The sequence below is a fragment of the Aphelocoma coerulescens genome, chromosome 5, assembly GCF_041296385.1.
Source record: "Aphelocoma coerulescens isolate FSJ_1873_10779 chromosome 5, UR_Acoe_1.0, whole genome shotgun sequence".
NCBI lineage: Eukaryota > Metazoa > Chordata > Aves > Passeriformes > Corvidae > Aphelocoma > Aphelocoma coerulescens.
In genome coordinates this window covers 66,716,061-66,728,230 of record NC_091019.1, presented here as the reverse complement: position 1 = coordinate 66,728,230, position 12,170 = coordinate 66,716,061, and the positions used below count along the sequence as shown (strand labels likewise).

Genomic DNA, 12,170 nt, shown 5'->3' with positions numbered 1-12,170 from the left:
AAGAATGCTCCCAGTTATTTCTTCCTGATTGTAAAATCATGGAATCATGGAACGGTTTAGGTTGGAAGGGACCTTAAAGCCCATTCCATCCCATCCCTTTTCCATGGGCAGGGACACCTCCCACTGTCCCAGGCTGCTCCCAGCCCCAATGTCCAGCCTGGCCTTGGGCACTGCCAGGGATCCAGGGGCAGCCACAGCTACTCTGGCAATTCCAGCCCAGCCCCTGCCCACCCTCCCAGCCAGCAATTCCCAATTCCCAATCTCCCATCCAGCCCTGCTCTCTGGCACTGGGAAGCCATTCCCTGGCTCCTGTCCCTCCATGCCTTGTCCCCAGTCCCTCTCCAGCTCTCCTGGAGCCCCTTTAGGCCCTGCAAGGGGCTCGGAGCTCTCCCTGGATCCTTCTCCTCTCCAGGGGGACATTCCCAGCTCTCCCAGCCTGGCTCCAGAGAAGCTCCAGCGTTTGGAGCACCTCCATGACCAAAAATGGTCCACCAGGGAACTTCCTCAGGTTTGTGTTCATCAAAGCAACTCAGCCCCTGTTCAAGGGTCAGGGAATCCCAGGATAGTTTGGGATTAAAATTCATCCCATTCCCACCCCTGCCATGGCAGGGACACTTCCCACTGTCCCAGGCTGCTCCAAGCCCCAATGTCCAGCCTGGCCTTGGGCACTGCCAGGGATCCAGGGGCAGCCACAGCTGCTCTGGCAATTCCAGCCCAGCCCCTCCCCACCCTCCCAGCCAGCAATTCCCACTTCCCAATAGCCAACCTAAATTTCTCCTTTTTCAGTTCAAACCCATTCCCTGTGTCATGTCCCCAGCTCCTGATGAACAGTCCCTCTCCAGCTCCCTTTAGGCCCTGGAATGCGCAGAGAGGTCTCCACACAACCTTCTCCACCATGGGATGGCTCTATCCCAATGAAACCGACCCCAAGGAGCCTCTCCTCACCTGTGCTGCTGGAGATGTTGACATCGATGCTGATGTCCGAGATGCCGCCTCCCTTGAGGGACGCCACGCATGTGTAGGTCCCAAAATCCGTGAACTTCAGGTCGATGATGTCCAGGTTGGTGGTGCCGGGGGACACGTCGGGGTCAGTCTGGGTGATCACCATCCTCTCTGAGCTCCGCAGGGGCCGCCCATTCTTGAACCAGCTGAAGGTGAGCTCCTCTGAAGGGATGGCTTCCACCTGGCACGAGATCTTCACCTCCCGCCCGATCTGGATGTTGTCATCTTTGTGATACGGGTCAGGGGTGATCCAGAATCGTCCTTTTTTTAAGGCTGAAACACGAAAAAAAAACAGTTTGCTATAAAAAATGACAAATTTGGCTTCACTGGAGGCCTAAATATGATTTTAAAAGGGGCTGCAGCCACAGGATTGAATTTTGAATTAAAAAATTTGTCTTTACAAAGCGGGGGAGAAAACCCTAGTTTTGAGCTCTTCACCCTCAGTTCCACAGGGTGGGAGAGGCTTCTTCCATTGAGGAAGGAACATTTTTAAGGAGAGAATGGAAAATTTGGTATTTTTGCAGGAAAATCCCCATTTTGGATGCTGTTCCTTAGTTCTAACGACATCTTAAAGTATCCAACTGCTCGATTTTATTTATTCATTTATTATTTAATTTATTGACATTATTCATTTACCCAGATTTATTTAAGGACGTTTCACAGTTTTAACGAAGATGGAACTTTTTTGCACTTCTCTTTACTGAGCATCTCTCCTTCCCTTGGGAAAGCCTCAGCCGATTCCCAGGAATCAGCACTAACACCAGCTTGGAATCACGAGGATGAACCAGTCAGAAACTGCCACAGAATTAAACTCTGAGGCACGAGCTGAGCTTTTTTTTGGTGTGGAAATAACAGCACAAACAATGCTTACACACACAAAACCCTTCAATATTTGATGCAGATCCTTTTCAGGCAGGGAAAAAACAAAAAAGAACTCGATGGGCACGACCAGAGCGACGTTTCAGCCCAAATTAGTTGCTCATAACCTCAATAAACTATTTTTATTTCTGAACTTTCAGCAGTTTCTCCTGCCTAGAACTGAACAAAGTCTAGCAGGGAAGTCAGGGTAACTTTCCTTTGTGAGTGGTAAAGGAACAACTCCAAGGTAAGAAAAGGAGGCAGAACCTCAAAATTTGGGTCAAAGCTGTTTCTTGCAAGGAGAAGGAGGTTGGAACTGGATGATCTTTAAGGTTTGTCCAACCCAAACCATTCCATGACTCTGGATGAGATCTCCAAAATCCCTTCAGACATTCCTCATTTCCACCACATTGGGAAAACCTGAGGTGAGTTTGGTACAAATCCCTCCAGATAAAGAAAAAGGGATTTTTGTATCATTTTCTCCATCCAGCAATCCCATGAAACTTGGATTTCCCTCATCTGTAGATTCCTGGACCTGCATTTCCAGGAGGAAATTTCCAGGAGGGCATTCCAAAATGCCAAGAAAACTGAGCCATGCCATGCATTTTGTCTCTGTCCTATCAGTTCCATTTTAGGCATCGTTGAAAGGTTTCCATGGGGTGAGACACAGAAATAAAAGATAAATAAAGGTTAAGGGGTTTTTATGCAGGCAGAGAGGGACAGGACGAGGGGGAATGGTTATAAACTAAAGAAGGAGAGATTTAGATGGGATATGGGGAAGGAATTCCTGGCTGGGAGGGACTGGGATGGAATTCCCAGAGAAGCTGTGGCTGCCCCTGGATCCCTGGAAATGTCCAAGGCCAGGCTGGAGCAGCCTGGGACAGTGGGAGGTGTCCCTGCCATGGCAGGGGTGGATGGAATCATCTCTAAAGTCACTTCCAACCCAAACCATTCCAGGGTTCTCTGATTAACCAGCAAATTGGGGGAGATGATGCTGCAGCCCCTTCCCAGCAGGGATTTGGGAACGCCACCAGCACACGGAGCTCCGAAGGAGCAGCAAATGCACCAATAAATCTGGAACTGTTCTTTGAGAGCCAGGAAAGTGCCAGCCTCGCTCCAAAGAGGCCGCGAAGAATGAGGATGTGATCAAACAACCCAAGATGAAACAACTTTTGTCCTCAAACTCCTCACAAACAGTCCCCGCCCTCCCTAATTAATTATATTTTCAAAGTAATCAAATGCATTTCAGAATCTCAAACAAGGCCTATTTGCATTCACGGGGTTCTGTTGGTTTTTTCCCACCCCCTCCCTGATCAACCCCAAATTTTCCTTTAGTGCCCCAGAACGTTCCTGCCTCACCAATTCCCAGTGGCTCAACCACCACCTCTAAATACATCAAGTTCTGCACCATTTGCAGGCTCTGACACAGGAATTATGGACCCCCGGCTGCTTCCCAAGTGGACGCAGCACACAGGGAATGCTCGGATTTGTGGTTGCTGATGGTTCTGTCCGCGTTCGACCTGTGACAACAGGGCCATGGAGCAGCAAAACTCCAAATTTCTGATTTTAACCTTCGCTGAGCAGCCAGAGGCGCCCCGAGGAACCCTCTGTGCCCTCCCCAGAGGAGGTTTTGGGTAATTTTGGTCGTTCCCCTTCAGGTTTCTCAGCGATTTTGTATTGACCCATTCACAGTGAACAAGAGCAGAGTGTCACCCAAGGAGCCCTGCACGGTCTTGGAGCAGATATTGGAAGTTTGGAGAGCTCAGAATCCAGCCTGGCCCTTGTTCCTGAGCACCCAGAATGGGAATTTTCCCAAGTATATTTGAATACTTTCACGCCCAGCCCCACCTCACTTCCAGGATCCTCCAAAAGCCCTGGGAATTCTGTGCCTCAGCTGCATTCCCTGGGTCAGACAAGGCAGGAAAACTTTCCTGATGCCCAGGTTTTCCTGATCCCGTCCTGTTTCCTTCTCACACGTGGGAAAAAGAGTTTGTGACCTTCGGAAAGATTCTCCACTTAATTTTTAGGGACAATGGACTGCAGAGACACAGCAAGGAAATGGCCAAACATCACAGAATTCCAGGATGGATTGGGTTGGAAGGGATTTTAAGGATCATCCAGTGACATGGGCAGGGACACCTTCCACTATCCCAGGCTGCTCCAAGCCCCGTCCAACCCAGCCAAACCATCCTGGTTTTATGTGATAATGGATGAAACAAGAAAATCTGCACACATGGGAAGAGCCCTGCAGTCCACATTTATTTTTATGCGGAATTCCAGCCTAAATTGATCCATTTGCCACCCAAAACCCTCATTCCCACTGAATAAAAACTCATGGAAATCCTTCCCTGCTGTCTCTGCAGTAACTTGTCTGCTGCTACCAAATCAAGAGAAGGAAAATTAAAGTTCTTATCACAAGTTCTGAAGAGACTCCAAATCTTTGTTTATTTTGGCTGTGAGCAACAAAGTTGGGTCTGTCTTCAACATTCTCCAGGATTCCCCTTAAATTCCATTTTATATGAGGAGAAATCAATTTAACAATTGGCCAAAAGCTCTTTTTTGCTAGTGATTGTCCCAGTGTGGTCATTAAATTTTGTTCTCTTCCATGAAAATATATTTTGACACTGTTCTGTGGATCAAGGGAGAGGAAAACTCGGATTTGTTCTTGCCAAAAACTCTCGTTTGCTGTCATGGGCCAGGAAAATATTGGAGAGGAAAATAACAGAGAGGAAATGAAGGATTTCTGGCTTAATTGTAAAAGTTAATTATGAATAGAAGAGCAAAACCACAGCCCAAATAACAGAGTTTGTGGGTATCAGCTCTGCAGAGTGAAAGAGCAGCACAAAATCATGGAATGTTTGGGGTTGGAAGAGACCTTAAATCCCATCCCATCCCACCCCTGCCATGGCAGGGACACTTCCCACTGTCCCAGGCTGCTCCCAGCCCCAATGTCCAGCCTGGCCTTGGGCACTGCCAGGGATCCAGGGGCAGCCACAGCTGCTCTGGCAATTCCAGCCCAGCCCCTGCCCACCCTCCCAGCCAGCAATTCCCAATTCCCAATCTCCCATCCATCCCTGCCCTCTGGCACTGGGAAGCCATTCCCTGGCTCCTGTCCCTCCATGCCTTGTCCCCAGTCCCTCTCCAGCTCTCCTGGAGCCCCTTTAGGCCCTGCAAGGGGCTCAGAGCTCTCCCTGGATCCTTCTCTTCTCCAGGTGAACATTCCCAGCTCTCCCAGCCTGGCTCCAGAGGGGCTCCAGCGTTTGGAGCAGCTCCGTGGATTCCTCCAACACATCCACACCTTCCTTGTCCTCAGGAGCCCAGACCTGGATGCAGTTCTGGTCATAAGGACACAGCCTGGGTTGGAAAGAAATCTAAAATAATTCAAAAACCATTAAAAAATATGGTAATGAAATTAAAAGTCTGAGTTTTAGGGAGGACACCCCAACTTAGACCACTCTCAAAATTCAAATTCCTTAAATTGGGCACTTAGAATTATGGAATTGTCCAGGTTGGAAAAGTCCCCTGAGATCGGGAAGTTTGACCATCAACCAGCACCCCTAAAACCAAGTCCTCAGCTGCCACATCCACTCATTTTGGGCACAATTCCAGCGATTGTGACTCCATTCCACCCCTGAGCAGCCTCTTCCAACACTTTCCAATCCATGAGGAAAAGACTCTGATATAACTGAGAAAACGCCGCTTCCCAAATGTTCCCTTCGCATCCCAAGACAGGCTCGAAGCAAATTCCTGCTAAAAAAAGCCCCACGTTCCCAACATTTCAGCACCAGCTCATTCTGCTCCTGTCAGCACGGTCTGAGCTGGAAGTTTTTTAAATCCTCAACTTCCAGCAGCTCTCCGAACAATTAAGATGTCAAAACGTCTTTTCCTAAAGCATCTCCAAACTTTTTCATATCAAGTAATTATTTGGCACTTCCAAGGCCAGATGCATTCCCACTTCCAATTTAAATGCAAATCCCATGGAAAGACTTCAGGTTTTGGCTCTACTTTTAGAAAACGCCACTAATTTTGCAAAGAAAGGGATTTATTATTCCATGTGGCAGGTGCCTGTTTTTCCGTGTGCTCAGCTTAATTAGCTCCCGGCTCCTTCGGAGCTGCTCTTTTGAAGGAGGGGGAGGTTTTGGATTCCTTTGAATGATGAAAATTTCAGTTTACAACTTGCTCCAAATCTGATCCATTAAAGAGATGAAGGCGAGATCAAAGGGGGAGAAACACAGCGTGGTTCCTCTTTTAACGGCTTTTAGAAGGAAAGATTCCAAGGAAATCGGTGGCACCGGGGGAAAAGATGTTGGGGGTTGGGAATAGATGATCTTTGAGATCCCTTCCAGCACAAACCATTCCGTAATTCAGAGAAATATCCAGGTGGGATTGAGCTCAGGAGGTTCCTTCTCTGATCTCCAGCTCACACCAGGTTTTCCAAGGCTTGAAGAGCTCCAGGGATGGGAATTTCACAACTTCCCGCCCTCAGCTCCCAGCTTGGGAAAACCAGGAGCTGTCCCAGTGGTGTCACTGGGTTTGGAGACAGAAATTGCTGTGTCCTCCCATTTTTTTGTCAGGGAATGCTGTTTCCTCCCTGATTTTAAGGAGATACAGCCGATGGATGATGGATGAGATCCCAACACATTCACGTGAGGGGGAAATTCAAAAAGCTGCAGGAGTTTGACCAAGAAGAAACAGGGACAACTCAGCAGCTGGAATTTCATTGCTTTTAAAACCCCAAGCAGAAGAAAAAGGGGGAAAAAGCCAAAATATTTCCTATGCTCCAAATCCCAGCTTGCCAAGACATGGATATGTGGCCAGCGGGGGAGCTCGAGGCTGCCCCATCCCACAGGAAAATGGGAATTCAGGGGTCTTGTCAAGAGCCAGACAAGAATTGGGATATAAATGAAACCCTTCAGAGTGGGCTCTGCACTTGCCAAACAAATTCTAAATCCTTGGAATGTTGCAGCTGGGTGTTTTCCAGGGCTTTGACAAAATTTAATTCTTGTGCCAAAGCTGTCCAAAAAAAAAAAAAAAAGCCTTGCTGAGTTTTCCTGCCCCAAAGGGATGCATTGGGAATTTTCCCTCTTTTCTTTGTACGTGAAACTCAGCCATTCTCCCAATCCTAGAGAAACCCCCCATTCCCAAGGTTTCCTCACTGGATTATCCCTGTTCCTGCTTCTGGGATGGCTCAGGAGCTGTGTTGGAGTTTGGGATTTCCTTAGAGCCAGATTTCTTCCAACACGGGATGCATTTCCCTTCAACACTTTTTCTCCCACACTTAAATGCCTCAAAACTACATCAGGATCCTATAAAACTTCCCAAAATTTTTCAGGCCGGGCAGAGAATTAAATAATCCCAGTCCCAGGATGGGATTGCTTGATGCTGCAGGAAAAGTGTCTTAAAACACATTTCAAGAGCAGCAGAGCACCTTGGTAACATCAGAACAAACCACTGGGAACTCATCCTTCTCCTCTTGGTTTTCTCCTCCTTCAGTAGGAGAAAAAACTTGGAAAAATTCCATTTTTTCTCGGCCAAAAAACGTTGCTGAAAGTATCCAAATCTTGTCTTGTGTTATCAGCTGGGATCTAAACCAATATTAAAGTACAGCACAAAACCCTGCCAGAAGCAATTATCAGGTTTTAGTAATTAATAAATTTTAGCCAAAAAAAAAAATAAGAAAAACTTTATCTTTCCCCCAGTAGAATCCCAGGATCATTGAGGTTGGAAAAGCCCTCCCAGCCCATGGAGTTCCAGCTGTGCCCGATGCCCACCTTGTCCCAGCCCAGAGCTCTGAGTGCCACCTCCAGGAATTCCTTGGACACCTCCAGGGATGGGCACTCCAAAGCTCCCTGGGCAGCCCCTGCCAAGGCCTGAGCACCCTTTCCATGGGGAAATTCCTGCTGCTGTCCACCCTGAGCCTCCCCTGGCCCAGCCTGAGGCCGTTCCCTCTCCTCCTGTCCCTGTTCCCTGGGAGCAGAGCCCGACCCGCCCGGCTGCCCCCTCCTGTCAGGGACTTGTGCAGAGCCACAAGGTCCCCCCTGAGCCTCCTTTGCTCCAGGCTGAGCCCCTTTCCAGCTCCCTCAGCCGCTCCTGGGGCTCCAGACTCTTCCCAGCTCCATTCCCTGCCCTGGACACCCTCCATGCCCCTCCATGTCCCTCAGTGTATCGAGGCACCAAAACTGGACACAGCCCTCAAGGTCCCTCAGCAGTTCCAGCACTGGGGACAATCAGGACAATCCCTTCCCTGCTCCTGCTCCCACACAATTCCCGATCCAATCCAGGTGCCTTTGGCCTCTTTCCCACCTGGCCACCCCTGAGCTCATGTCCAGCCACTGCCCCCAACAACCCCAGGGAAAAATGGGGAAAAAATGTGTCCACCTGAACACAAGGAGAGGGATCCAAGGAATCCCATCTCCTGAAATCCCTTCTGATAAATCCTCCCAGCCACGTGGTGCCCAACAGGCTCCTCATGATGTCCTTCAGAGCAGCAAACTCCCTTCAAAATCAAATTCCTGCTCACAAAAAGTCTGGGAAGTCCTAATGAAAGGGCAGAGGGATCAATAAACCATCTCTGTTTTTATAGGGAAGCCTTCTATGAACTCATCCATGAACTCATCCATGACCTTCCAGCCTGGGAAGAGCTCACAGATTGGAGCCTGCTCCGGCAGATGATAAAAATAAATGGATTTATTCAACTCCAAAGCTCCACTTTTCCCCACATTCATTCCCAGAGCTGTAAACTTTTAGGGAGTGCACTGGGAACTTCTGGCTGTAGGAACCCTCTGGATGTGCTGCAAGATCAGGTTTGCTCGGCTAAAAACGTCCAAAATCCCATCACAGAGGGCATTTCTCCATGGAGGAAACATCTGCAGATATTTGCCAAGAGCTTTGGAATTCTCCAGCCAGGAAATAAGATGGAAAATCAGAATTATTAAGGCTGGAAAAGCCCCCGGAGATCATCGAGTCCAGGTGCTATCCCAGCACTGCTAAGGCCACCATGGACCCACATCCCAAAATTTATTCCATTCTCCCACTTGCTGGGAGCTTTTCCCAGGATACGGAGAGGAAAACAAGGATGGAATAAAGGTCCTTCTGCCAGTTCCATGGAAACCCCAACATTTCAGGATTTTAGAATTCCCAACCAGTCCCAAATGATTCCAGGAAGTGACCACACGTGCCAGACCCACATCCTGAAATTTATTCCATTCTCCCATTTGCTGGGAGCCCTTCCCAGAATACAGACAGGAAAACAAGGATGGAAAAAACCTCCTTGTGCCAGTTCCATGGAAAACCCAACAGGATTTTAGAATCCCCAGCCATTCCCAGAAGATTCCAGGCAGTGACCACAAGTCCAGAAGCGCCCTTGCTCACCCTCCTGCCAGGGGTGACCTGCTGGGTGACAACTGTCACCACTGCCACCAAACCCAAGCTCCACCTCTGGGATAAAATTCCAGAGCCTTTCCCATGCTCTGGAGCTGGGGTCCCTGCTCACATTCCAATTGTTGGAGTTTGGGGACATTCCAGAGGTGCTGATGTCCAACCAGCCTAATTTTATCCTTTACTGCCCTAAACCCCAAGGGAAATTCCTAAAAAAAGTCTCTGGGATAAAGAGCAGGAAAGCAGGAGGGAAGCAGGTGCAGAGAACAATATTCTAGGATTAAAATTTTATTTTAAAAGCAACAAAAGCTCATTTATTTCCCAATTGGAGCTTCCTCCTTCTATTTTTATTCCAGAAATTTTTTTAGCAGCCACTCCTACAGTTCACACACAGTTTTTAAAGCCATAATCCAGAGGTACTTCCAGCAATCCTGGCCTTAAAAGGGATTTCCCTGGAGTGCTTTTTGTTCAGGAAGAGCTTTTGTGCTGCTGTTGAGCACAGGTCATTATTTTCCATTGCAACGGACAGGGAATCCCACCCCTCGGAAAAATTAACTCCAAGGATGAGGTTTCCACTCCCCAGACTGTGAAAGTCACAGAGGCAGAGTCAAATGGAACTAAAAATGTGCTGCTGTTACAATGGGAAAGGAGGAGGGATCCCATTAAAGATGGGAATGGGAGAAGTTGCTCGGGAGGGAAAAAATGGAGCAGGATGGTCGGGAATGTGATGGCGTCCCCATTGCTGCAGGGATTTAAAGCCCTGTGGATGTGGCACTTGGGGACATGGGGCAGTGGTGGCCTGGGTAGTGCTGGGGCATGGTTGAATTCAATGGTCTTGGAGGACTTTTCCAACCTCAACAATTCCGTGATTCCATGATTTTCACGCAGGCTGACACCATTCCCACCTCTGTCAATGCTCCCGACTTTAAGGCCTGGAAAACATTTCTGTGGCTCTCCCTGTGCCCCAATCTGATGTGCAAGTGTCCTTCAAGGATGTTATCCAGCATTTTCCTCTCTTACTGGATGGAGGAGCCACCTTGGAATCAGAATCCTGGAATAGTTAGGTTGGAAGGGACATTAAATCGCATCCCACCCCTGCCATGGGCAGGGACACCTCCCACTGTCCCAGGCTGCTCCCAGCCCCAATGTCCAGCCTGGCCTTGGGCACTGCCAGGGATCCAGGGGCAGCCCCAGCTGCTCTGGCAATTCCAGCCCAGCCCCTGCCCACCCTCCCAGCCAGCAATTCCCAATTCCCAAGCTCCCCTCCAGCCCTGCCCTCTGGCACTGGGAAGCCATTCCCTGGCTCCTGTCCCTCCATCCTTGTCCCCAGTCCCTCTCCAGCTCTCCTGGAGCCCCCTTTAGCCCTGGAAGCAAATTGGAACTTTGTGAATCCTGCCCCTTCTATCCCTGATTTGAGACAGAAAACACTTGACTTTTCCCAGGAGAGAATCCACCAGAAATCCAATGGGAAGAATCCAGCAGAGATTCCAGTGGGAAGCCATTCCCTGTGTCCTGTCCCTCCAGCCCTTATCCCATATTCTTCTCCCCTTTGAAGTCAGGTGTGGGTGGTCAGTAACTGCAAAAATAGGAAAACATCCACAAAAAAATCATGGAGCTGCTTCATTCATGGAATGAAGCACAAAGGCACACTTGGACAAAGACACTGAAATGTAGAGAAATTTAAAGGGAGAAAATTTCCTCTGAGCCCTGCTGATGCTTCAAGGGAACCGAACGTTTCTTTCTGGGGCAGATTAGGGGATTATGTCTAATCCTGGGATTCGGGGTGCACCTGACAGAAGATGTGAACTCCATTTACCAAATGCTTCTCCTGCCTGGCTTAGAAGTTTCTATTTCCAGCAAATTTTCTTTTCTCCTCAGCTGCTGTGTGAAAATCCTGACCCACAGCAGCAAAATGAGCCAAAGTGGAGAAACAAATGAGGCAAAATGCTGAGAAATAAAGACAAAGGTCATCCCAAAACTCTGCTTTTCTCTCACTGTTCCCTCCTCAACTCAGCATCACTTCCAGCAAAGATAAATCCAAGACTGGAATGAAGATTTTTTTCTTCTGAAGGAGAGCTTTTCCCATTTAACAGAAATAAGAAGGGGGAAACAATAAAACTGGGGCTAGAAAGGAGCTGAGCTTCATTTGTTTAATGGGTTCTTCTCGTCGTGGTCCCTTCTCAGCATTAACAGGGCCACAGAGCAGAGAGGGAAAAGGAAAAAAAAACACCTCTTGTGTTTTAATGAGACTTTGTTCGACATCTTGCAGCTCCCAGGCATCGTCTTCTATAAATAAAAATGTGAGGGGATATTTTTATTATTATTATTACTTTTAAGATGCCGTGACTCATGGAATTTGTGTCTGCAGGGATTTAGGGATGTGGCTTTTCCTCCAGCCTGGCTGGTGCTGTCTGCTGGGTCAATCAAAACATTGAGGTTTCTTTTCACACCCGTTTTTTCCTCTCCTTTTCCTTATTCCAAGCTGTTTTCCACTCCCACCTTCCCTTCCCAACCTCATCCCCATGTAAATCCCAGCAAATCGACATTCCTGAGCCAAGGAATGACAACAAAACCTCGGAGCCAAATGTCAGAAATTCAAATTCGAACACAATATTCCAAAGAAATCCGTGCCCGGCTCCTGATCCACTCCTGCAGACCCAGGATGATCTAACATTCCCTCCCTGACCCCCAGGACAGAAATAGCTTCTAATTCCTCATCCTGCTGGAGAGCAGGAGGTGTTGGGGAATGAGAAGTGAGCAGGGGTTGTGGCTCTCATGAAATATTCACACACTGGCTCTTTATCCATCAGTTTTCCCTAGGCTGATTAATCCCAGGTTATTCTTTCCAGTTCCTATAGCTTCGAATTTGTGTTTCACTGCCATTCCCAGATTAAATTTTGGAAAATGAGGTTCAGATCAACTGTTTGGATCAG

At 48.3% G+C, this 12,170-nt stretch overlaps 1 protein-coding gene across 1 annotated transcript in view; it reads right to left on the bottom strand.

The window, feature by feature from the left end:
- MDGA2 (MAM domain containing glycosylphosphatidylinositol anchor 2) overlaps positions 1–12,170 on the bottom strand; it is a 222,159-nt gene that overhangs the window by 87,120 nt on the left and 122,869 nt on the right. The window contains exon 7 of the mRNA XM_069016095.1: positions 946–1,275. Coding sequence (XP_068872196.1) covers positions 946–1,275 — 330 coding nt within the window. The remainder of the gene's footprint in view (positions 1–945; positions 1,276–12,170) is intronic.